The sequence below is a fragment of the Malaclemys terrapin genome, chromosome 23, assembly GCF_027887155.1.
Source record: "Malaclemys terrapin pileata isolate rMalTer1 chromosome 23, rMalTer1.hap1, whole genome shotgun sequence".
Taxonomy (NCBI): domain Eukaryota; kingdom Metazoa; phylum Chordata; order Testudines; family Emydidae; genus Malaclemys; species Malaclemys terrapin.
The window spans coordinates 6,423,310-6,449,283 of NC_071527.1; the positions used below are offsets into that span (position 1 = coordinate 6,423,310).

General features: G+C 52.4%; 1 protein-coding gene across 2 annotated transcripts; it reads right to left on the reverse strand.

Moving 5' to 3' along the window:
- Positions 1–25,668, reverse strand: AAAS (aladin WD repeat nucleoporin). 2 transcript variants are annotated; one of them, XM_054013027.1, is made up of 17 exons: positions 25,596–25,668; positions 25,093–25,228; positions 23,308–23,435; positions 22,080–22,135; positions 20,361–20,452; positions 18,437–18,483; positions 16,135–16,233; positions 12,715–12,858; positions 12,272–12,392; positions 9,989–10,113; positions 9,249–9,309; positions 8,169–8,259; positions 7,326–7,419; positions 6,573–6,640; positions 4,350–4,431; positions 2,531–2,615; positions 1–1,874 (listed from the first exon to the last, which is right to left on the reverse strand). In XM_054013027.1, exons 2-17 carry the CDS (start codon positions 25,213–25,215, stop codon positions 1,728–1,730), a joined length of 1,563 nt encoding a protein of 520 aa, XP_053869002.1. In that variant the 5' UTR covers positions 25,216–25,228; positions 25,596–25,668; the 3' UTR covers positions 1–1,727. The 2 variants fall into 2 exon arrangements, with proteins under 2 accessions (XP_053869002.1, XP_053869003.1); XM_054013028.1 differs by lacking the exons at positions 25,093–25,228; positions 25,596–25,668 and having other exon boundaries at positions 22,080–23,052; positions 23,308–23,383.
- Between the last annotated feature and the right edge of the window lie 306 nt (positions 25,669–25,974).

Here is a 25,974-nt window from a genome sequence, read left to right on the forward strand (position 1 = left end):
TTCAACCATAAATTCCTTTATTAATTCCAAAGGCCAAATGGTATTTTAAACATGCCCAACAGTCAAAAAACAAGCAATCCCTACACTCAATACAGTAAAAGCATTCAGCGGCATGTGATCAGTATACTTACAAATGGGCCAGACCTAGGGAAAACCATCTCACCCTGGTGTGCTTCAGCGTGATCAGGTTGGGTCTGACAAAGAACCTTCAGATCATGGCTCTCTTTATACCCTTCAGCTAATTTACTAGCTTTAGCAAAAACGGAGTTTGAAGCAGTTTTCCTTGGGACTTTCCTCTCTCCAAGGTCTTCCCTTGTTATCTCTGCTCCCCTCCTCGCTTACCAGCAGAACAACGGGAAGGTTTGTGCTGGTTTCTTTTAAGATCCTTACTGCAGCTCTTTATTTCATTAGTTACTTTTGGAACCACACATCCTTCCCACACTACATCATTCTCACAGCCTTCTTCTACTTGCTGAGTGCGGCCTTCTCCCTGCTAGCCACGAACTTTAAAGCAAACGTGTCATTTTCTTAACCAAACTTTAATTCTTTCAATTTCAGAATTATCCCTACACACCACCTCTCCCTGCCACCCCCTATGAACTAGCCCTGGACATGCAAGACTCTGGCGTGGGGGCTGAGAATTCTCTCTGATCTCATGGAAAAAGCTCTGTTACTTTTATGTAAGATGGACCGAGATTTTTCAGAGCTGCCTAGCAGATTTGTACACCTAGTTCCCATTAACAGGAACAGGGCATCCAAATCCAACATACAGAAAGGAAGTAATGTCACAGGGCAGGACTCGTAGGTTCCACACCCACGTCATGACCCCAATCCACACCAACACTGGCCCACCTCTAAGTAACATGACACCTATGGGAGAACTGTCAGTGTGAGGGATTTAACCCAGGATCTTTTAGATCCCAAACCAGGAGCGTTCACTCGCTGTACAGAAAGACCCAAGTGTGCTCAGGCTGTGACAGAAACCCCTATGTAATCCAGACACTAGAGGGGGCTGGAGAGCCACACTCTGCTTCATTTAGCCCAATAGGGAATGGGAGAATACTGATCTGGTGCAGAGGTGTCCCTTGTTTGTAAAGCCCTCCAGCAGTGCCTAATAGGAACAGGCCCCCTAGCTCCAAGCAGGCCCTTTCCCAGTGGTCACCGCATGCCTGCATCCACAAAGCACAACAGACAGAAGCTGTAAACACTTGCCCCATTTGTGACCAAGTGCAGTACTGAGGCCAGGTGGCTGTAGACGAAAGGCACGTGGAAGCGAGTTCTTTCAAAACCTGCCTGGAGCATATCCTGGGGTCACATGGCTCTGAGCCACCCCAGCGCAAACACCAAAGTGCAGCCCTTGAGCTGCTGTGGATGCAGAGCGAGTGCCATTCAGGTCACACTGGGAGGTGCAAGAGAACGGGAGCCAGAATGGAAGTGGGATCTTTAATCCGGACAGCACCAAGCGGCTTTACAAAGCAGGGCCTCGCGCCCTGGGCTGGCTCCTTATACAGCAAACAAAACTGCTCCCCGTCCAGACTCGGGGCTCTCTTGACAAATTATAAAATCCATCAGTGCCCAGCATGATCCCAGTGGATGTGGTAGGGCGGAGTAACCATTAGAGGGAGCGAGCACCGTGGTTACCCAGCAGAACAGCACAAGCAGCATAATAAGGAAAGGCCCAGCAGGGTTCAAATGGAGCCCGGCCCAAGGGTCCCCCGCTCCGCTCTTCACAGCTCCGAAAACAAGGGCTGCTCCCGCACGCTGGCGCTGCTGCTGCTCAGGGCCACAACAGGACTGTGGCTGGGGCTGAAGCAGGGGAACTGGGCGCTCACAAAGAAAAACGGGACATGGCTGATCCGCCCTGTAGACCAGCACTGAGGGGGTGAGGGAGAGAGAGAGAGAGAAACATGAGCACAGGGCTTGCGCAACACACCCCAAATCCCAGCCAACTAGATCCCTGTTCTGCTGGAAATTAGACCCACGTCCCAGTGCCAACAGAACCCGAGTTAAGAAAGGCCAGACTGGGTCAGACCCAGGTCCATCTAGCCCAGTGTCCTGTCTTCCGACAGTGGCTGGTACCAGGCGCTTCCGAGGGAACGAACAGAATGGGGCGATTTGAGGGATATATCCCGTCATCCAGTCCCAACTTCTGGCAGTTTGAGGCCTAGGGACACCCAGTGTATGGGGCTGTCAGGATAACAGCACCTCCCATTCTCAGTGCCAGCAGATCTCGAGGCCCCTGAGGCCCTCATGGGGGCTGGTAATGATGCCTCCCCCCCGTTTCAATGCTAACAGATCCATGGTTAGGGTAATGGCACCCTCAAGCCCCATTCCTAGCAACCGCAGAGCTGTCCCACCTCCGCTGAAGCTGTGTGGTTCGGGGAGATCTTTCCTGCTCCTCTGTCATGAAGGGCCTGTGAGGGTGGGTGGCTGGGGGGAGGATGACTGTTCAGAAAGCCTCCAGCTTCAGAGTGTCTCAGCTGGGACCTCCCTCCCCCCAGGAGATCCCAAAAAACAAGGCTGCACTCACCACAGTCAAGAGGGCCCCTTTCTTAAAGCAGGGATGGAAAGCGATCAGCTGCGGCTCAGCCCCTGGCTCCCCCTGCAGGAAGCCACTAGGGAAGAGAGAGAGAGAGAGGACACGGTGACTTCGTGGCCAATTGATCTCCTCACTCCTCCAGTGACGGGTTGCGAGCAACAGGACCTGGGATCCCTTCCCGACCCCTTCACGCTGTGGGAGGCATCGTTACACTGCCACCAGAGCGCGTCAAACTATTCATACCACACCAGCAAGGTGCAGCCACCTCTGGGGTGGAGAGCAAACAGAGAGGGAGTAGGGACATTTGGGCCTTAGGGCCTGGGGTAAATCCCCTTACCCCGACCCTTGTACAGTGCTACGGGATCTTTAACGTTGATGTGACACGGACAGGATCTGGGGATTTGATGGTCTTGTGTGCAGGTGTGGATCTTTCACACGTGTCATGGTGTTCTGGGGCCTTAATCATAGAATATCAGGGTTGGAAGGGACCTCAAGAGGTCATCTAGTCCAACCCCCTGCTCAAAGCAGGACCAATTCCCAACTAAATCATCCCAGCCAGGGCTTTGTCAAGCCTGACCTTAAAAACCTCTAAGGAAGGAGATTCCACCACCTCCCTAGGTAACCCATTCCAGTGCTTCACCACCCTCCTAGTAAAAAAGTTTTTCCTAATATCCAACCTAAACCTCCCCCACTGCAACTTGAGACCATTACTCCTTGTTCTGTCATCTGCCACCACTGAGAACAGTCTAGATCCATCCTCTCTGGAACCCCCTTTCAGGTCGTTGAAGGCTGCTATCAAATCCCCCCTCATTCTTCTCTTCTGCAGACTAAACAATCCCAGTTCCCTCAGCCTCTCTTCATAAGTCATGTGCTCCAGCCCCCTAATCATTTTTGTTGCCTTCCGCTGGACTCTTTCCAATTTTTGCACATCCTTCTTGTAGTGTGGGGCCCAAAACTGGACACAATACTCCAGATGAGGCCTCACCAATGCCGAATAGAGGGGAATGATCACGTCCCTCGATCTGCTGGCAATGCCCCTACTTACACAGCCCAAAATGCCATTAGCCTCCTGTATGGATTGGTGTTGTGGAGAGGGGGTTGTTACTCTTATTTCCTGCCTTGCAAGGAGGGTTTTTTGTTTTGATTTTAAAATAGGAACTCAGTGGAAGCCACCCTGCCAGCAGGAAAAAGGACCAGGATGGCAGGGATTGCTCCATCGGAGATGCAGTCACTTCTGGGGCACAACACAGCACGCTAACATTTCCTTGAGAGTTTAGGGCAGGAACCAGAGAATGCAACATCCAATGAGGGGAAATTTAGGGCTTGATCCTGCAATGTGTCCTCAGTGATTAGTGCCAACGGAGGGTACTCAGCACCACGAGGCAGAATGGACTTACACAAGCTCGAATTTGACCAGGACACCAGAGGCCACTCCCTGATCTCACCCCAGCATCATGGATCTTTAAGGACCAGCCAGTCAGGATCCCTGTTTTATGACTCACTTGAAAGACAGCACCCTGTGGCGACACAGTCCACCCTAGGACCACCTCTGGGTGGTAGTTCAGTGCCCATTCAGAGGGAATGGCACCAAGAACCCAGCACCCTCTTCAGTATCACTCCAAGCTTGGATGCATCTTTCTAAAGGACATGACCTCCCGCCAACAGAAGCTCTGGGCTTGACGCAGGAGTTACTGGGTGAAATTCTCTGGCTTGTGTTCTGCAGGAGGTCAGACTAACTGATCAGAACGGTCCCTCTGCTGCCTTTAATCCTATGGCATTGAGAGCTACTCCTTAAGCCACCAGTACGCACCATGGCAGGAGTTCGAACACGGGGCTGTTGCGGGTACGAAACACAGCAACGATCGTCCTGCTTTCAGGGGTTTCGGGATTCCCTGCAAAGAGGAAAAAAGCAAGTGAACAAGACGTTGGCTATTTTTCAGACAAGCGGTGCCCAGGAAATCGCTATTTGTCAGCAGGTCCCAGCAGGAATCTGGGGTGATTCTTCATTAAGAATCAGATCCCCTTTCTCGGCACTGGATCAGAGCCAGAGAGCCTCACTTTCGTCAGAACGTTATTGACCAGTGACTGGGACAAGCAATGCCTAGGGCGGAGTTTTCAACCGCACTTAAGTGATCAAAAGCCAGTGGGTCTTGTACTCTGTGTTAGGTGCTGAATCAGAGAAAGCCAAGAGTGATTCTAGCCTAGGACTTGGGAGACCCAGGTTCAAGCCCTGCTCTGCCACAAGCTTCCTGGGTGACCTCGGCCAAGTCACTTGGTCTCTGTGCCTCAGTTCCCTGCCCATAAGATGGGAATAATAGCCATGCCCTTCTTCACAGGGGTGTTGTGAGGGTAAATACAGTAAAAATTGTGGGGTGCTCAGATGCTATGGTAAGGGGGGGAATCTACGATACTTATCTGGCCCTCTTTACCATTGTGGGGGCGCTCAGATACAGTCTTTACCTATTTATCCAAGCTCCCTGTCATGAGACTTTATCCCCACTGGACAGAGGGGGAATCACGACATGCTAGGTTCCCCAAGGGAGTCCACAGAGCAGGGAATTGAACCTGGGTTCCCTCAGTCCCAGGCTGGGGCGCTAACCACTGCACCATCCTCTCGCTCCACTTTTGAAAATCCCACCCTAAGACACCTACAACTGAAAGATTTGGGGGGGGGGGGGGGGGGAGAATATGCGTGTTCCTCCTAGTTTATCAGTGACTTTACACAGCAAGCTGGGGGAGGCAGCTTCCCTTGGACAGACAATTTCCCCGTCGTTTGTGGGGTCTTTCACAGGGCAATAGAGGAAAGAAGCGTTTTTAAGACAGAAGATGGCGGATTCTCATGACTAAGGCCACTTGACACTGCTCAAGTGGTATAAAGGGGCATTCGAAGGGATGAAAAGTGCCCTCAGGCCAAGGTGCGGGTAAACTCCCCGGCCAGGCCCTGGGCAGGAATGACACCACAGTTTGTCCACATTCCTGACAGCCCCCTTTGGAGTTGCACGAGCTCTCTGAGGGGGTTGGTACAGAGCTATCCCATTGGGTTCCTGCTCTCTGAATTACAAAGGAGGCTCATTTATAACCAGCCTTTGAAGAGAATCCCAGCAGCCTCCCGCTTGCTGCTGTAAAATGCAGATTATTTTAAGTCTCTCAAGCATGCAATTTTATATGCTTGGATGCATGCAGGACACACCTGCTCTCACTCCTGGGCCAGCTGGGGGGGTGGCATAGCACAGGGCGCCAGTCATGGCTTGTCACTGTACCATGCGTCCTGACCGGCCCTGGTTTTGCAGCTACTCCCCTTCTCTTGGACTGAGCTTTCCACGCAGCACACAGGACTTCTCTGCATGAGCTCAGGGGACTGGATGGTTCAGTGGGTTGGAAATGGCCTCTAGGTTGTAGGTCTAATGGCAGCAACAGAGCATTCCCCGGTTACCGGTATAGCAGATCAGAACCGAGGCCCCATCTGGGCGTTGTACGAACACGCAGGTCCCTGCTCCAGAGAGTTTACAGACTCATCTGAAGGAGGCAGCTAATGCAGATGAAGGCTGAGACCCAGTGGCAGGGTGAAGCCCACCCGATTCCTGGCCTGTGAGTAGAGGATTTGGGGGGCAGGAGCAGCTGTTTAACGCAGATGGGGAAGAGCCTATTCAGGTGAGGATCAGCTCTGGAGTGAGAGGAGACCACCCACTTCTCTCAGCTGGAGCTAGCTGCACCTCCCTTGGAATCATGGAATCTCAGGGTTGGAAGGGACCTCAGGAGGTCATCTAGTCCAACCCCCTGCTCAAAGCAGGGCCAATACCCAGACAGATTTTTGCCCCAGATCCCTAAATGGCCCCCTCAAGAATTGAACTCTCAACCCTGGGTTTAGCAGGCCAATGCTCAAACCACTGAGCTATCCCTTCCCCTTCTGCATGATGCAGCTCCCACTCCCTGGTTAACCTCACATGGGGTGGGGGAACCAAGTTACACAAGCCAAGGTCGCTTAGGAAAATCCCATTTGGGGGCGAGGGGATTGAAGGGCTTAAGGTTTTACCTCTGATGAGAGCCGCAAGCCTCTCGCCGCTGGGGTCCCAGACCATGGAGTGCACTTCCCCTCCGATCCTGAAACCAACGCACCGGGCATTAGACAGCAGCAGCAATGTGAGCTAGGCTCAGCTGCCAGGAACCTCGCTCGCTAGATGGGCTTGGAAGAAGCCCAGGCCCCACACACACCGTTTCCTTCCAAGCGAGCTCTGTTCCAAGCTGCCTTTTGCATCACAGAATTTCTGTTCTATGGGGACAGAGAAGCATAACTGGGATACACCCCAGTCTTCCACCCTTGGCCTTGGCTTGGGACCCCTTCGGATGAAGTCACAAGTGACACACGTCAGCTTTGTTCGTCTGCTACATGCAACCTATACCTAGTTCTCCCACCTCAGGGATTACCCAGAATTGCAGTCACCTAGGATTGCTGCAGGCCGTGACGGGTGCAGAGATAAGAACCTGGGAAGAGAGAGAAAAGGGCCTGCCTGTTTTACACCAGGCTCTGGGCAATGATATCGATCTACCGTTGAAAATCACCTACAAAAGAGATTGGGAGAGAAACATGTCGTGCAAGCACTGAGTGTTGCCCCATACACCCCACACACAGATCTGAGTGTGGGGTGTATCTCCAGTAACATACACAGGGACTATTTTAAGGCATCGGCACCTGCATCTTCCATTCAGGGCCTGAATCTCCGGCACCATCCCCCCACTCGCTCTGCCCACCGCAGCCCTGTAGCAGGGCCAGCTGCCCTGCTCTCACCTCTCCTCCCCATACAGCGTCTCGAAGGTGGTCTCAGACAGGTCTGCCACAATAGAAGCTGTTTTTGATCCTCCTACTTGGCCTTGCATCTCGCCTGGAATGGAAGAGACCAAGACAGGTGAATTCTGCCACTCAGCTAGTAGCTAAAGTTGCCGAGTCGTGTGGAACAACGTGGATCCGTGGAATCCGCTTGTGGCTGCTGTGTTGGCCCCCAGGTCCTGACCAAATCCCATGACGGGTTGTTCCGTTCTGCCTCCCTAAATTGCCCCTGCACTTCGGCTTGGATGCAGGATTCTTCTCTGTTTCCTGGCCTAAGCCACTTCAACAGTGCACAGCAACAGATGCAAAGAATCCTTGCCCCACCCCAGAAGCACCTGCATTGTGGTTTAGACTACAAAGGGGAGATTTTCACAGTTTCAGAGAGGAATTAGGTGCCCGATTCCCATTGAAAGTCCATAGCAGTTGGACACTTAACTCCCCTTTGTACTTCTGAAAATCTCCCCCCCACTGGGCTAATGACCAGTAACTCAGAGCTACAAGCATCGTGAAATTCACAAAGTTCTGTCCCCCCACTAGAGTGTGCCTCGGACACGTAGCACTACAGGATGTTATGACACAATGGGCTGGATTAAGGAGGGGGAGAGGAAACAGAATGAAAGATGAGCCCAAACACTGGCTTTGGTTGGTGTGTTTCGTAGTCAGCACCAGACCAGCAGGAAATTAACAAGAGCACACAGGAGGAAGGCAAAGCTCTGGCTGGAAAGCGTCCGGGAGGCCAGCGTGGCTATAGGAATCAATTTGGTGGAATCGGCTATCTCCTCTTGGAAAGTTTAACATACTCACCACTGTACTCCGAGAAGGACAAGGAGTAAATGACCGACTCCCCCAGGACCATAAAGAGCAAGCGGCTGCCGTCCGGGCTCCAGCACCCTGTCTGTGGGAAGGAAAGACGCGCGTTTAAAACCAGACCATGAGAATGACTTGCAACAACAACAGGGCACCTTTTATCCTCAGAGCTAACCAGGGAGCTAACCGCTCAGCCTCCCCTTAACAGTCATGGAAGTCACGTGGCTAACTCAGCTTTTAAGTGCTCAACCCATACGGCATCATTTGCCCACCACTGTAACGCAGCCACCTCTGTAGCTAACTCAGCAGCTGCTGAACAGCTCTGCTGTAACCCAGCAGTTTAGGACAGGGAGGGAAGGAGAATCCAGCAGCCAACTCGCACTGCCGGGGGAGTTTAGGTAGGGAGAGTGGAATTCAGCCAGGACCCTGGGGCGGATATCCCAGGGTGCTTTGGATCAGAATTGGGGTATTTAATGAGCGCAGATCGAGGCCTTCGTTTGACCCTGATGGAAGGAAAAGTCTCTCCACCCCACACAGGAACAAGGGACGACTCCATCATGTGATAGAGGTAAAGTCTGGGGTGCTGGGGATGAAGCACTGGTCTTATGCCGCAGTGATCTAGCTCAAGGTTTTCTCTGTGAATGCATTTTTAGCTGACTTAATGGAGCTTGACACCTGGAAACAAGGAGAGGCAGCCGCGTCCCCAGCAGACTTTCCACAGACCTCTGGCAAGGGGTTGCCTGTGACAGCGTCTTATCTGTTCGTACCCTAGAGGATGGGAGTGCGCGCACACACACACACCCACCCACTTTGGATCAAATTCCCAGTTTTGCATCAGGAAGGGCCCGGCGCATCTGGAGAACAAAGCAGAGAGCTAGTCTCACCCCGCAAGAGGGTGATGGTCAAGGCAGGGCGACTCACTGCATCTGCTCCTGTGTACCTGGTACGTAGCAGGGCAGTGAGGGGGGAAGGACCTCACAGTTCAGCTGTTTGTCCTTTAATCTTCACAAGAGCAATCTACTTGGTGCTTTCCCCTTCACTAGCGCGGAATCAGGAACAACCCTCCACCTCGCATACCTGGCAGCGCCCCTTGATGGTGGGCCATCTCTCACACGTCCACATTTGAGCTTCCCAAACCCTGGAAGAGACCATAGGTCGGGGTGAATGAAAGCGCAGACTCACTGTATTTCCAGCATCTCCATTTCAATTCTTGTGTTAGACCAAGATCATTGAGAGACAAGGGTTAATCCAGTTCTGCTTCTCTGAGAGAGACCAAACAACTGCCATCAGCAGGCAGACAACATGGTCTTCACTGACGTTTGGGGTGTGCAAACTCCTGGATACTGCCTCGAACTAAGCCACAGAACAACGGCTTCCTTGAGGAGTGTGAGGCTTTGCTAAAGTTAGAACATTTTGGAGCCTCTTGGATGGCAGGAGCTAGGCGGGGGGAAGATGTTACTGGTTGGGGAGGAGAGGAGGGACAGAGAGATACAGCAAAGCCATGGGACTCTGAAGCCAGAAAACCTGCAGTGATGGAGGGCTTGGAGATGCTGTCACCCAGATACCACCTGCCTGCAGCAGAAGAGTGAAGAACTTCTCAGTTATCTTTCACCCCCACATCTCAAGGGACTTTGCAGATGAAGACTGACAACCCCCTCTAAGATGGGTCCTCTCCATTTTACAGATCAAGGTGCAGACACAGAAGGTGACTTGTCCCAGTCCAAAGGTGGGAACAGAACCCATGACTCCTGACTCCCAGTCCCATGCTCTAACCACTAGATCATGCTCTCACAGGTCCCAGCACTCCTCATCCTCACCTGAACACTGCTGAGGGTGTGGCTGCTAGCACCTTGCTGCCATCGGGTGACCAAGCAAGGTAAGTGACTCCACCCCCTCCAAACCACTGCAGCGGGACACAGTTTTCCGTGGACACATCCCACACCTACAGAAGGAGAGAAGTGTCTGTGTGGGGGGGGAAGATGAGGGCAACATACTGGAAAAACAAGTCTGTCTCCAACCCATAAACAGCTGGGAGTTGGAAAGGATCTGTGCACCTCTGCTCGCTGTCTTCCAGGCAGGTTCTTGCTATGCCAGGAAGAGCATGACAGGCACCAGCCACGCTTTTCAGTATTAAGCTGTCACAGTGTCAGTAGAGGCCTCAGCCTTGCAGCACATCAAGGAGGGAATGGTTTTCCCCCGGTCAGAGCAGTATTTTAGTCCCTTTGGTCATGTCAGAGACCAATTCCCACTCTGCAGCTCTCTACAACCTTGCTGGAAGTTGTGAATCGCACACAGTGGATTTGAGCATCAGGAATGAACTTTGGTGGCACAAGATCATAGGCACACAGCTCGCCCCATCCCTAAGCTCAAACACGCTGCCTCCAAACCACCCAGGTCCTGCTGGCCCAGGAAGCAAGCCACAGAATCTAGAAATTGAACCTGGGGCTTCTTCACAGCAGCAGACAGGCTGCCCCCTGGCCAGGAGGTTTTGGACCTAAAATTCTATCAGGATGTCCAGATATTACTCACAGACAGGGCTAGCTTGAGCCAGACACACACTCTTTGCCCAACGCACCTCAATCCTGACCCATAGCCCCTTTGCTATTCAAGCACCTCCCACACAAAGTGCTGCCAACGGCCCTTAACCCTGACCCACCGTCCTTGCTATTCCCGTCAGGTTCCCTGCCCCCCATGCCTCGCAGCAGCACTGCCACTGCCCCTCATTCCTGACCTGCAGCTCCCTGCTGCTGCAGTGCGAGGTTTCTGAATAGAGGTGGCCGACTGCTGCAAAACTGAGCTGGGTGGAATCGAACCCAGGCCTGCAGCGACACTATCACCATCTGTGCAATCTTGGACTCCATCTCAGGGTCTCTATAAACCGAGGCCAGTCTAGAGCGGGGGAGCTCAGATTCTCAATCTTAATACGGAGATTGTCTCCCGGGCACCTCTGGGCCAGGCGTGAGTGCAGAGGCCCCCTTCCATCCCGTTCTCCATCACACAGTATTCTTGGGGCAACTACATGGAAGAGTAAGATCAGGACCCAATTTAATGTATTTTTAGCTGTTTTAATAGAGTTTGGCAGCTGGAAACTAAAAGGCAGCGATGTCGCCAGCAGGCTTTCAACGGCCCTCTGGTAAAGGGTTGCCTGTGATGGCAGGAGATTGGACTTGAAGACCCAGGAGCTTCCTTCCAGTCCTCTGCAGCACACCAGCAGTATGAAGCTACCTTGAGCACCACTGGTCTACGGAATAATGCTAACGTGACCTACGTTAGTATCTATATAGATCCTTGTCCCTCTCTAGTGGCTGGGCCGCAGGGATGTGAGCCCACTACTGCCTCTTACTTAGCGGAGTTGGATTTGTAGGCCAGGCAGTAGAAACCCATGCTTTTAGCTCCAGACATCACAGGTTCAAATCTTGGGGATGACCAACTACAGCAGGGGTGGCCAACCTGAGCCTGAGAAGGAGCCAGAATTTACCAATGTACATTGCCAAAGAGCCACAGTAATACGTCAGCAGCCCCCACCCCAGCACCTCCTGCCTGCTGGCAGCCCTGCCAATCAGCACCTCCCCCTCCTTCCCCGTGCCTCCTGCCTGCTGCGATCAGCTGTTTTGCAGTGTACAGGAGGCTCTGTGATGGAGGGGGGAGGAACAAGGGCGCAGCAGGCTCAGGGGAGGGGGCGGGAAGGGGCAGAGTGGGAGCAAGGCCTGGGGTTGAGCAGTGGAAAGTTGGCACCTGTAGCTCCAGGTCCAGAGTCAGCACCTATGCAAGGAGCCGCATATTAACTACTGAAGAGCCACATGCGGCTCCGGAGCCACAGATTGGCCACCCCTGGACTAGACACACAGTTATTAGTGCTAGTTACTAGTGGAAACCCATTGAAACAGTATCAGAGAGGTAGCCGTGTTAGTCTGAATCTGTAAAAAGCAACAGGACCCTCTGTTCCATTGAAACAGTCACACTCATCTCCTAGGGCATGTGATTGAGAGTTCAGCGGGTCTTGCTGTTCCATCCAGCACTGAGTGGTAGAGACACCCCAGCCACTGCCCGCGCTACAGGACACAGGCAGAGAGAAACGTAGGAGGACCCTCCTTACTCACAAGCATGGCAGTATCAACAGGCGAGGCCGAGAGCAGCATCTCTCCACTGGGGGCCCATGCCAGGCTGGTGACGGGACTGTGACCGGGGTAGGCAAGCACCTGGGCGCAGCCAGAGGAAGGCCTGGAAGAGAAGAGAGAGATACCTTGCTAGTAGGGACCAAACTGCTCTGACATGTTCCAGGGAGGCTGCTAATTTCTAGGGGACATGTAGCCACATCTGTCTGTGTCAGGTGGCTTGTTGATGGGTAGGTGGCTTTGATCCAAACACCGTTGAACTGGGCTCTTAATGACAGCATGCTGCTCTGCTCGCCCAGGTGATGGGTGTACTAGAACTACTAGACACATGGGATTCTGGCCCAGGCAGCCTCTTTGCCGGCAGAGAGATGCTGGCAACATGGGAAGAGACCACAGGGGCACGGCCATGTCTCCAGGTGGCTGGTTACCTGGTGGAAAGGGAAGTAGGATCCAAGTGCCAAAGCAAGACACAGCTCTGGCATGCCACGGCGAGGATGGATGCACACAGTGGCTTCCATGCCATCGAGGCCACATTCCTCTGCAAGCGGTGTTTCAGGATGGGGACCGTCGCGCTGCAAGAGAGGAGAGAGGGGTGTGACATGGGAGACAAAGGCAGCATTCACAGCAGCAGCAAGGTAACCGGCACCTCTGGTATCTGCCTCTGCCCAGTCACCAGCTCCAGATACTCTGCCTGGGTTGATGCCCGGGATGTGCATACAGCATAGTTCTATGAGACCTAACACAATCTTCTATTTCTTTAGCACCTTTTGTCCTAAATGAAGAGGAAGGATTGCCTTGGGGTTAGGGCACCAGCCTGGACTCTAGAGACATAGGTTCGATTCCCTGTTCTGACATAGGCTTCCTGTGGGATCTTGGGCAAGACACTTGGTCTCGGTGCCTCCGTCACTAGGTATAATAGCACTGCCCTGCCTCACAGAAGGATTCTGAAGGTAAACACGTTGTAGATTATGAGGCACTCAGGCATTGCGGTAATGGTATAACCAAAGAGAAAGAAATGATCCCAGGGCCCGTACACATGCCCCTGGAACATGGCCCCCCTCTGGGTGGGAAGAACGCAGCAGCTGTATCATAGCACTGCACACCAGCTCAGTGCAGGAGGTAAAGAATACCAGGGGGATTTAAACCAGGCGGGACACGGCCGAATTTGACCAGAACACATTGATACTTGGGAAAAGTTCTAACTACCTGCGGCCAATTCACAGATCCCCCAGGAGTTCAGTTTTATACCTAATCTGAAAGACAGCGCCCCCTAGCACCACGCCAGGTCACGACTGACTGAGTGCAGCGCGGGTGTACTGAATCGCCAATCCCACTTGCAGCAAGGTGTTGGGTTTTCTTTGGAGGAGTCCCCTGAAGTAATGACCAGGCCCTGACACTGCTAAGCCTGGGGGAACCTGACAAGATCACAACCGAGGGTGGCAGAGCTGCAACGTTCAGAGGCTCAAGAGGACAGAGAGATGGCAGCGCACCTAGTTTGTTTAAGCGGCGTGCCCGGTGCTGCCTGCAGCCTAGTCCCAGCAGTTAATGGGGGTGATTTGGCACTTGCTGGCATGAAAGTCCAGCCGGGGGATGCAGCCTGCGAAGGGGAAAGCCGGCAGCATTTCAGAATGAGCTGGGAGAGTCTTCTTTTAAGGATGCCTTTACTTGCCAGCTGGGACCCACTTGGAGAGTGGGGAGACCTGCAGGAGAGACGAAATTCAATGGATGCCCAAGTGGGAAACGCGAGAGACCTCCCCTATCTAAGCCTCTCGCAGACCAGCAGGAGACAGTCTGAACCTGCTCTGCTTGCTGAGAAGAGGGACAAATTCCAGGCTGCACATGAGACGAGCTCTGCTCTCCTACTACTTAGCCCAGCCACCTAGTGATGTAACAGCGTTTAAAAGAGAACTGGATAAATTCATGGTAGTTAAGTCCATTAATGGCTATTAGCCAGGACGGGTAAGGAATGGTGTCCCTAGCCTCTGCCTGTCAGAGGGTGGAGATGGATGGCAGGAGAGAGATCACTTGATCATTGCCTGTTAGATTCACTCCCTCTGGGGCACCTGGCATTGGCCACTGTCGGTAGACAGGATACTGGGCTAGATGGACCTTTGGTCTGACCCGGTACGGCCATTCTTATGTTCTTCTTATGTGAATAGGGAAATATGGATTTCTTAGGTGCTAACCTGAAGACGAATGGATCAGCCCTTACTGACAGCTGCTGCTTAGTTTGGCGAAGCGGTAGGTGCGCTATTAACAATTCTGGGCCTTGGTCTGAAGGAGGCCTCCGTGCCAGAGGAGCTATGCTGGCTTCAAGAGACTGCAGGAACATACCTGCTCTCCAGGGAACATGGGGTCAGTGCTGGGCCCCAACACGCCCCTTGCACAGGTGCTCAGAGGAAAGGTTTGTATGAGGAGCTGGGAGAAGGACCCCCATGGGGCATCCTCAGTTACAGGACTGGTCTGAACCCCAAGCTGGGGAGTTTTCTGCTCAGCCACTTATCTGACACTCTGGCTCCTGTCACTAACACTCAAGGGCCAGGCCTTGCTGACAGCGGACGTCACCCAGCTGCAGTGTCATTCCATCTTTCCTCACTATGCACAGCGAGTGCTGTTTTCCTTCCGACGGGATGGCCTGGATCAACAGAGGCGGGAAACGGAGAGAAAACTGGCTAGCCGCAGGACCCGGAGATTTTACTGAACGTCCGATAAGAACTTCTGCTATGGAGTGAGAAATTCTGGGAACACAAAGAACCAGCTAAGAGCTGAAGACGTGTGTGTGATGGAAGGACTGGCTAGCTCAGGGATCAGAGGTGGGTTACAGAGGGGAGGAGGGGGAGGGGATGCAGAGTCTTTGGGACATATTGGAGAAGCATTTGGAATGGTGGCATTTGGGGCCAAAAGACCCAGAGCTGTAGTGCTGCCTTCCCTGGAACTGCCTTGATTGTCTTGGTGCCAAGGAACTACCCCAGGGCACCACCTTCTCTCCCTGCGTGGCAGGGCATAAGGGCTCTGTAGGCTGGGTAAGGAGCCTGGAGGTCTGAAGGCAACTGAGGGGGAAGAAGGGAACTTCCTAGGGAATCTCAGCCTCGTGCTCAGAACAAAGACATTGGCTGCAGCCACCAAGGTTCTAACAGGTTTCACAGCAGAAGGGCCTCGCACCGACAGCGTAATTCTAGGAACCTGACCTGCTGAACTAGAGACGGGTCTGACAACAACTGTGCTGCGACAGAGGTCCACCACATAGGACACAGACTCCCATCTCGCGGAGGACATCAGTTTGCAGCTTCCATGGGGCCCACAACAAACCTGAAACCAACCTCAGTCTTCGTGCGCACTGGCCAGAGCACGAGTGTCAGCTTAGAACCCTGAATCAAGGGTTCAGGAGCAGACGACAGCCTGTCTGGACCCTGCATGGAGCCCCTAGGGCTGCGGCCTTTGTGCACGGGGACTCCTGCAGCAGGAAGGCTCAGAGCCTTGCCTCATGGTCCCGTGGGCTCGGGGTGTGACCCTGCCAAGGGATCTCTGACAAAGGCAGACTCAGACACAGCGCCAGATTCCTGTCCCTGCAAGGTACAGCAGGAAGGACTGGAGACAACTGAGGTGGCACCTCCCTTTCCCAAGCTCGACCAGCAAAGCACTGCTCAGGTGGCCTCTGAGGAGTGCCATTTCCAGTAGCTTGTGGCTCAGGCTCCCAGACCCCAAGAATGGGGATACACAGAGGTCTTTGTAGCAGCAGTGGAGGTGTCCGTACCTCACTGCATGAGCCCTCGCCATCACACAAGCTTTGCCGCCCCAGTGGGTCTTTACGCTGCCAGTGGCAGCACGAGGAACCTGACACTCCTCACCTGTTTGTGTTGTAAACTCGGATGGAGTCGTCCAAAAGGGCCACCGCAAACTTGCTGGTGTGAGGGTGCCAGGCAAAAGCCCGGATGGAGCAGCCAGCCCTGGAAAAACAATGAGCAAGAGAGAAGGGATCACACGGCGTTACATAGCCACAAGGGTCTGAAAGGCTGAGATGCAAAACAGGATTGCCCAATAAAGACAGTAAGGGATGGATTAGAAAAGGTGAAGTATCAGGTTCAAACCCCAGCAAGGTCTCCTCAAACTTTCATCCTTACCAAGAGGAGTAACCTTTGAGAATTCAGTTGGTCTAAGGGGCGCTATGGTCCCTAGCAAAAAAATAAAATAAAATAAAAAAGTCTCACTACTCCCTCACTGTTATGCAGTGCAATGGGCAACCCCCTCAGTTCCGCCCCAGAAGTAGCTGGATTTCAGTAGTTCTATACATATGCATCAGGGAGGAAGGATGGGTGCTAGCCTAGGACTCGGAAAACCTGGGTTCACTTTCTTGCTCTGCCACACGTGACCTTGGGCAAGTCACTTAGTCTCCCTGTTCCTCAGTTCCCCATCGATAATAACACTGCCCTTCCTCATAGGGCTGCTGGAAGGATAAATACATTGCAGATTGTGAGATTCTCAGATACTACTGTCGTGGGGCCAGATAAGTACCACCGAAAGCATACTCAGAGCTTGAGAGATGTCAGGACGAAGAGCACCGTGTCAAATATAGCAATATCCTGGAGAATGCCTTTCCAAATCTGAGTGCTGGAACATCAAGGCCTGTCTCCAGCAGTGCCCAATGTGTACAACTGGACTGTGCACAAAATTGAACAAGCCTGAAGAGGGACTCCCACAGGCTGCAAGTCTGATCTACTAGCTTCATGGACACAAGACGGCTGTTGATTCCCCTTAGTCCCGCAAAGGGTGACACAGCCACAGGAGGGCGGGCTGGAGCCAAGTCCCACTTTCTTGTATCAGTGGTAGCAGAGAAAACCCAAGACAATACCAAGAGCCCAGGTGGAGTGTGCAGCACTGACAATTAGGAAGTTCGCTACCTGACTTGTAAAGGGAGTAAAGTGGATCCAGAAGCCCTTGGGAGTAAACGCAGGACTATAGGGTCAGTCTAATTCATGCACTTTTCAGAGTCTGTGGTCCTGCCTGGCCCTCTGCTATCAGAATATCAGGGTTGGAAGACATCCCAGGAGGTCATCTAGTCCAACTCCGTGCTTAAAGCAGGGCCAACCCCAACTAAATCATCCCAGCCAGGGCTTTGTCAAACCAAGCCTTAAAAACCTCTAAGGATGGAGATTCCACCACCTCCCTAGGGAACCCATTCCAGTGCTTCACCACCCTTCTAGACCTCCCCCACTGCAACTTGAGACCATTGCTCCTTGTTCTGTCATCTGCCACCACTGAGAACAGCCGAGCTCCATCCTCTCTGGAACCCCCCTTCAGGTAACTGAAGGCTGCTATCAAATCCCCCCTCACTCTTCTCTTCTGCAGACTAAATAAGCCCAGTTCCCTCAGCCTCTCTTCATAAATCATGTGCCCCAGCCCGCTAATCAATTTCACTGCACTCTGCTGGACTCTCTCCAATTATCAAATCCCTCCCGTTCCCAGAAAACATTTATTAGTTTAAGGGAGAGAGGCTGGAACTGTGCCACCGACTGTGTGACCTTGGGCACGTCACTCCACCTCTGGGCCACACACATACCACAGGGATAACACCACGCAGGTGGCAGGAGGTTAGATTTAACATTTCCTGGGGTGCACAGCAACCAAGACGCCTGTTAGGTGCAGAAGTAGGATCAATCGCAAGAGGCAGTAATTCCATGCAGGCATTGTGGCTCAGTGGCCAGACCATTGGGCTGGGACTCAGGAGACCTGGGTTCTAGTCCCGCCAGAGCTGAGTAACCTTGGGCAAGTAATTTCCTCCTTGATTTTTCCATCTGTAAATTGGGCTAATGATCCTGACCTCGTGCATGAAGCACTTGGAGCTCTATGGGTTAAAAGCACAGCTACGAGTTAGGTGATCATCTAAGGCCCTCATTGCTGTAGTACCCAAGCAGCTCACTATCTTTCAGGCAATGCCATTAACCCCATTTTACAGATGGAGAACTGAGGCAGAGAAAGTGACCTGCCCAAGGCAAAGCAGGGAGTCAGACTTGGGAGACCCAACACCCTCATCACTGCACTAGTCCTCCTCTCTGTAACACTGCAGGCACTCAGTCCCCAACGCGTTGGGCACCCTTATAAAAGCCCAGCTAGGTATGCACACATTGCAGAACCCCAGCGTGCAGAACTTACCAGTCCACCGCTTGGGAGAACTCCGCAATCATGTCTTCACTGCACAGCTTAAGGACAGATGGAAAAAGAAGTAACACGTCAGTGGCAGATCTGGCAAACCACATAGAGAAGGCAGCAGCTGCCTGTGGAGTGGGTATCAGAGCCACAAGAAGTTGATGGGAGTTACAGTTATCAGTTAAGTGGTTTTCACATTTCACCCACCTCATACACACCCTCGACCGTTCCTCTGGAATATTCTGCCATATTTAACCCTTGCTTTTCAGTACCCTGTTGCTCTCCTTCTCCAGACCAAACGAACATTCAGCGATTGTGTCTACACTGCAATTGGGAGGTACGACTGCAGCGCGCAGACAAACAACAGCAGGACATGGGGCTCGCACCTGCTGCTGCAACGTCACTGCTATTGTTACTCAAGCTAGTTCTGAACTAGCTAACCACACTATATTTGCTGCAGTCACACCTCCTGAGTGCAGTGTAGGGAGACCAGGAGTGCCCAGCCAAGCCAGCATTAGAGGAATACATCATAGCTCGGATTTGCAGAGGGCCATCCACTGATTTTCAACAAGGTCGAGTGCCTAACTCCCTTAGGTCCTTTTGGAAATCCCACTCACTATAAACAAAGGAGATTTTTAACCATCTTGAGTTTTAAATGGTAACTTACTATTATTTTATTACAGTTAGTCAGCTGAATTTGGGGTTCCATTACGCAGCTACACAGTCCCTACCCTAAATAACTTGCAATCTAAATAGACAAAGGGGTGGGGGAAACAGAGGCACGGGGTGGGTCGGTGACTTGGCCAAGCAGGTCAGTGAGAGCCAGGATCAGAACCCTGCTCGCCAAGTCCCAGTCCAGTACTCTGTTCACTGCATCACTCTGCTTCTCAACTTGCAGATCCTGCTAGTTTAATTACTCTGAGGTTGCCCCACGTCTGTAGTCAGTGCTGAATTTGGACACGTGAACTGGGACGTGACACCCTTTGTAATCACACGCACTGTAGGCCAAAATGCCAGTTACCAGACTGATTCTGCCGGAGGTATTTGCCACCCTCTGAGTGGCAGGATGTCTGCATTGATTGGTCTTTGATCAGTTATGATCATTGGCCCCTTGCAATGAATTCAGAGACTGGGGACGTCTGAGTTTTCTGTGTGTTGAGGGGATCCGCGAGGCAGCTGTGGCCTAGTGGACTGGGCTGAGAATCAGGCAACCTGGGTTCTTATTCCCGCTGACTCACTAAGCTTTAAAGGCACAAGTTACTTGCCCTCTCTCTGCTTCAGTTTCCCCCATCTATAATGATTCCAACCCACCTAAGTAAAGCCCTTTCAGGTGAAAAGCGCTGCAAGTTCAAAGCATCATTTTTAATTTGGGCCAGGAGACCAGCTTCCTTGATGCCTGTATTGTACCTCTCATGCTGCTGGAAGGCAATGGGATGGACCTAGCCCACAAATGGGCACGAGGCCACCTAGTTTAATTGTAATACAACAGGGCGAACATCATTTATATTCCTGCCCAGCTGGTCCAATGTTACACCCTGTTAGAGATTGAGCTTCAGGGTCAGGGAAACGTACAGACCCTCCACCCCCATGCAGTGCACAAAACATCACAAGATGTGCCACATCTGCCAGCATTTCCATTACACTCAGGACTTGTCTACACTTAAAACGCTGCAGCAATGCAGCTGCTGCAGTCAATACACTACCTACACCAATGGGAGGGGTTCTCCTGTCTGCATAGGTACACCACCTTCCCAAGAGGAGGTAACTAGGTTGACAGGATCTACACCAGGGGTTAGGTCAGTTTAACTGCATTGCTCAGGGGGGTGGATTTTTCACACCGCTGAGCAACATAGTTATACCAAGGTAATTTCCTAGTGCAGTCCAGGCCCCAGTAATAGTTAGGGACAGATTCATTCTTCACAGCACTCACTGACAAATGGGGAAACAGGGAGCCGTGGAGAGAGGAGACCCAGTGGCACAGAGCCAAAGCCCAGCGTGATCCTGTTTTCATCCACTGGAGATCTAGGAAGAAAGAGAGGGATATAAGAATGGGAAGGAAAAGCGAAGAGGGTCGTCAATCCTTCTGGAATCGTGATTTTCCAAGCCAGGACTGAAAAAGGATGCACAGACTAGAGTTAACCCAGAAACTTAAGGACTGTCACAAGTATTGTCTGCATCTCATGGACCATTATCGGATTTAATAAATAATCTCATCTATTTCTGTGGCTCTGGCCTTGCCCAAAGAATCCCAAAGTGCCATGGAAACGCAGACACCTCGGGGTGAAAGGCAGCACCCAGCAGTGAGGGGGTACAGGCCAAACTTGGCAACGGACAGCGCGGGAAACCCCAGTGAAGTGCTATGAGTCCGCTGAAATCAGAAGGGAATTGTGGAGAGTGAGGTGCACGGAGAGGGATTTATTGATTTAACAAAAGTGAAAGACGGCAAATTTAAAACTGACACGCGGAATCAGAAAGGAGATGCTAACTGTGTGTGTGGGGAAAAGCATGTGGAACTCTCTGCCACAATACGTCACTGAAGCAGAGAGCTGGCAAGATTCAAAGACGGATTAGAGATTTCTACAAATAACCACCAGAGTTACAACAGTAAGGACTGAAAACAGCACCACCAAAGCCCAGGTGTTTTGACAGGGATCTAAACCCTCCTGCTTCAGGGATTAAGCCAACTTCTACCTAGTAGGAGTCAGGAAGAAACATTCCCTGGGGGGACAAGGTATCCCCTAGAGGATTTCTTGCACCTCTGTCTGAAGCATCTGGTCCTGGGCACTGTTGGGAACAAGATACAGAACCAGGACCACCACTGGACTAACCAGCAAGGCAACCTCTAGGTCATTTACTCAGCTATTCCAGGGGATGGCAGGGGAGCAATTCCTACATAGAGCTTATTTGGGATCCTTCAGGGTGGGAGACACTATGGTGTTGTGTGGCTGTGGATGTTCATTTGAAAGCAGTTTACAGGCTCAGCATGTAACTCTGAAAATGGGATTTTAAGCACAACAATAACCAGACATCATTAGCCTACTGTCCCTGGGAGCAGCACTGAGCTAGCACGATCCAACAGCTCCCCCCCAGAGACAGCATCAGACAGGACGTGTCTGTACAAGTCTCCCGCTGCTCTCTCATTACGGGTCGGGTTGTTATTTCAGGTTCCGTGCAGTGGATGATACTGGTTGGGTTTTATTTCCCCTCTGTGAAATGAACAGATGGGTTTTGCTTTAAGCTTTTGTTGCTGTGGCAGCAGCAGCTCCCTCTATGTCCTACAGTGACTCTAGGCACTGAGAGAGGAAAGGACGGAGTGGCAGCTTTAAATCTCGTATCAAGCTTCAGCTGTTTCAGAAGAAGTCAACCCTGTCCCCACTTCCTTTTCCCCACAAACTCCAGCTGATCCGCTCAGTGCTAGAACCCCTTCCTCACTAACTCACGTAACAGAGAGAGGAGCCACAGGGAGGTGGGGAGAGCAGGGACATAGAAAGGGGGCCAGAGTATGAGACAGGGGGAAGCAACAGAGTCCCAGGAGACAGGGACTAAAGGGAATGGAGGGATCAAGGCATGAAAAGGTTTAGGAGACAGCTACTTAACTCCTTCCCAACACGTAGCCAGGGCTGCTCCCCTATGCCACAATCAGACTCACCTGCCTCCTCCGCATTCGCTATCTCGTTAAGCACCCCACACATTCCCACATCGCGCCTGTGGACAGAAAACGATACGAGTCTCCTACATATCACAAGGCTACAGGTTTAAGCTAGACAGCAGGGGTGGGGAGTAGCCCTTCCCCCAGCGATGCAGGTCGCTAGCATGGGACTTGGGAGATTCAGGTTCAATTCCCTGCTACACCCCATACTTCCCACGTGGCTATGGGCAAATCACTTAGTCTCTGCGTGCCTCATCTGTGCAATGGGGATCACAGCACTGCCCGGCCTCAGTAGAGGGGAAGAGAGAAAAAAACGAGATAAATCCTTTAAAAATTGTAAGGCACTCAGATACTACTGTGACATACCTTATATAAACAGCCCATCCCTACTGAGATACCCTCTCTGTAGCCACATGTGTAGGTAAGCAAGACGTTCTGGCATGAAAATACTGGACACAGTATACAGGAGCCAGACTCTAAACAGGGCCTCAAGTTGTTTCGCAATCTCCCTGCAACCCAACCTTGTTCGCTCTGCTTCACCTTACTGCAACTCCTCCCTCAGCAAAAGTCACCAACTCTGACTTCCTCCTTTCGACTGCTGGTTCTCTCCCACCAACCTGGTCCAATATCCAATACCCCCAACCCCTTTGCCTCCCAGCTGTTGGAAATTGTCAGTTTATACCAGGCAAACCTGCTACCTGACTTGCTTATGACCTGCTTTCCAGCTGCATGGACCTGCCTGTTAACCTCAGGACAAAAAAAAAAAAATGACCAACCTCATTTCCCAGTTTCCAAGTGACATGCGCCCACCCTTGGAAATTGCAGAAAAGTCTAGGGTTCAGAACCCCTTCCCATCTCAAGCAACACTGTACCTGCCCTTAGGACAGCACAGGCTTTTCGTCCACTGATTGCAAACGAGAGATGAAAGGAGAATTTCAGCATGGGCTTTGCTATAAAAGGCCAGCATAGGGAACTGAAATGAGACACAATTTTAATTCTGAATGGCAGCCAGCACAATCAGAGTTATCTGAGGAACAGTCACCTCTCAGTCTCCAACCCCGGATTATTAATTATTATCATTTGTGTTATGGTCGTGCCTAGGGGGACCCAGTCAAAGATCAGGGACTCCTTGTGCAAACACTTAAAGAGATGGTTCCTGCCCCCAAAAGCTTGCAATCTTAGTAAGTGACAGCTGCCTCCTTGCTTTCTGTTGCACACAATCGCTCACCATGCATTGAGACATCTCTTCCAGAGGGTCTCCTGGTGGTGGATGAAGGCAGGTTTTGTGCTATGCTCCAGCCGGCTGTGAGCTTTCAGGGTTTCCTTGGGGATGGTTAGGACAGGCAGATCAGCCAACTGCAAGTACAAAAACCAACAATCAATCAAACAGACTCTAGTGAAATGGTTGGACCAATGGTTGAGGGGTTTGAGAACAGGACACAGAACCAATCACTTCCAAGACACCATTTCCAAAGAGCATCTGAAAGCTGCTACCACTCTCCAATCATTGGACAACTTGCATGTAACAAGCAGGCAGATGTCAGTGCAGTTCAAGGATCTGTAAGCTCCAGGGAATATGCCTTCTCACAAGTCTGCAAGGCATTTGGCACATTGTGGCCATTATACAAAAGAATAAATATTTATAATCACAAAAACCACCAGCCAAGTGACCCCTCTTGTGGGCAACCTCAGCAAAGACGCCAAGGGCTGATAGAAATAAGAGGCTGGTTCAATGACCAGATCAGGGTTGAGGCACATTGGCAGGGGCGGCATATAGGGAACGCTTGCCATGTTGTGCCCAACTGTATTTGCTCTGTGCATAAACAAAGGAGTCAGTCTCCAGGACTGGCAGAGTGGCACGTGCCAGCCATTTTAAATGCACCTGTATCTGAGGAAGGAGGTTGAATCCTACTTGTATTGGAACCCCAGTCATTAACCAAGACCCCAGTGCATTCAGCGCTATACAAATACAGATCAAAAAGATGGAGCTTATCCTTTAAGTAATGAACAACCTGAGCTAAAGGGTATGTTCTCAACTTGATGTAAGCAATATGCTAGGACAACATATTAACAATGTGAGTGCTAGTTGATCACAACTCATTCATCAGAAACCAGCTTCCATTGCCAGCTAAGCAGACACCATAATTATAGCTACAGGTGGGGAAATAAGTGACTAGGATTCCTGAAAAGGAGAAGGTCACATAGGAAAGGAAACAGAAAAAAACTGGGCCAGGAAGCACAGCGGCTTCTACAAATTGTCAAAATGTTGATTAATTTAAAAAGGTTTTGACGTTTTGGTGGGTTGTTTTTTTTTTTTCCAATTTGTGAATTGGGTGCTGGATGGAAACTGCCAGAAGCCAAAGTCTCCCTCATCTTCAAGTACGAAGAAAGCAGGTTGAGGATCCGCACTTAGGGACAAGGACCCCACTCTGCTAGATAACTTGTGAACAGAGAACAAAGAGACAGTCCCTGTCCCCAAAAGCTTAAAATCTAAGGATAAGGAAAGAGACAAAGGTGGACACAAAAAGATGGACGTGGGAGTACAAGGAAATAGTGACATAATACGGTTCTGAGGGTTTAAGATTGGCAGTTCCCTCTTCCAGGCATTAAAATCCTTCAGGGACAACGACCCCTCTGCTACAACCAGTGGGGCAGGCCCCGTCCCTCCACATCCCTCCACGGCTTGAATAAGCAGCACTTCCCTAGGCTGCTCCCTGTCTTCTTGACTGGTGTGGTGAGTGCTCCCTGCTGTTCCCATCTACTTAAACCCCAGCTCTGCATGGAGCTCCAAAGCTCTGCGGGGTTATAGTCCTGCTCCACCAGAAAACAGCCACAAGCTGTCCTGGTCCATTGGCCTGGAGCAGCAGATGGGTTCAGTCCCCTGATCTCCTTCTGGTTCGCCTGCCCCTGGGGAGAGCAGGCCCATCCCAGCGGGGCAGAGTCTCCAAGAAGCAGCTGGTGGAACATGTGCTTGAGGCGGCCCCAGCTGGCCCCTCGGGAGGGCAGCACTCGCCTGGTCTTGGAAAGCGAGCGGCAGCTTCTCGTAGATGTGGCCGGAGACCAGCGCGTTGTTAAACTCGTACAGGGTGACATCTCCGGGGGCAGGCGGGGGCGGGAACAGCGCCAGGGAGCACATCCCGCGGCAGGGCCTGGGGAGAAGGCAGGGCCGGGCCGGGCCGGGTCAGAGAGGGGAGTGCAGCCCCCGTCGGGGGGGGGCCATTCAAGCCCATCACCTCCGCCCTGCCCCAGGGTCCCCTGCCCACCGCAGGCCCGGGGAGCCCAGCGCCCAGCGCCCCACACTCATCGCCTCGTCTCTCCCCACCCCGCACGGGGCCCGGAGACAAGGTCAGGGGACACGTGCCCCAAGGGGCCCCTTCGCCCCCCCGTCCCCCCGCAGGACCCCCCGCCCCGCCCCAGCAGAGAGGGACACGTGCCCCCGCCACCCCCATTCCTGCCCCACGGCTCCGCCTCCACCCAGACCCTGGGGGGGGCCGCCGCCGGCCCCTCCGCCGTTACCAGGCACCAGCCCCTGCTTTTCCCGGGCCCGGTTCAGAACCCGACGGAAGCCCGCTCAGGACACGCCGCTCGGCCCGCGCTCGCCCCCTCCCGGCAGCTCGCTGGTGCCGGGTGGGAGGGGGAGAAGCACGCGGGAGAGCAGCGGCCCGGCAATTAAAGGGGCCGCGACCGCATTTCGGCCTGAGCCTCCAGCTCCCCGCTGCTGCCCCGGGCCCTCCCCCCAGCTCGGTGTCTGGCCCCCAGCCCGCCCCTCCCCGCCCCTAAGCAGCTCTGTGGCCTTCCTGCCTCTTCCTCCATCCCCTTCATTTCCCCCCTCCTCCTCCTCCCTCCATTTCCCCCCTCCCTCCTTCCCTCTCCCCCTCCACCCCCTGCTCCATCT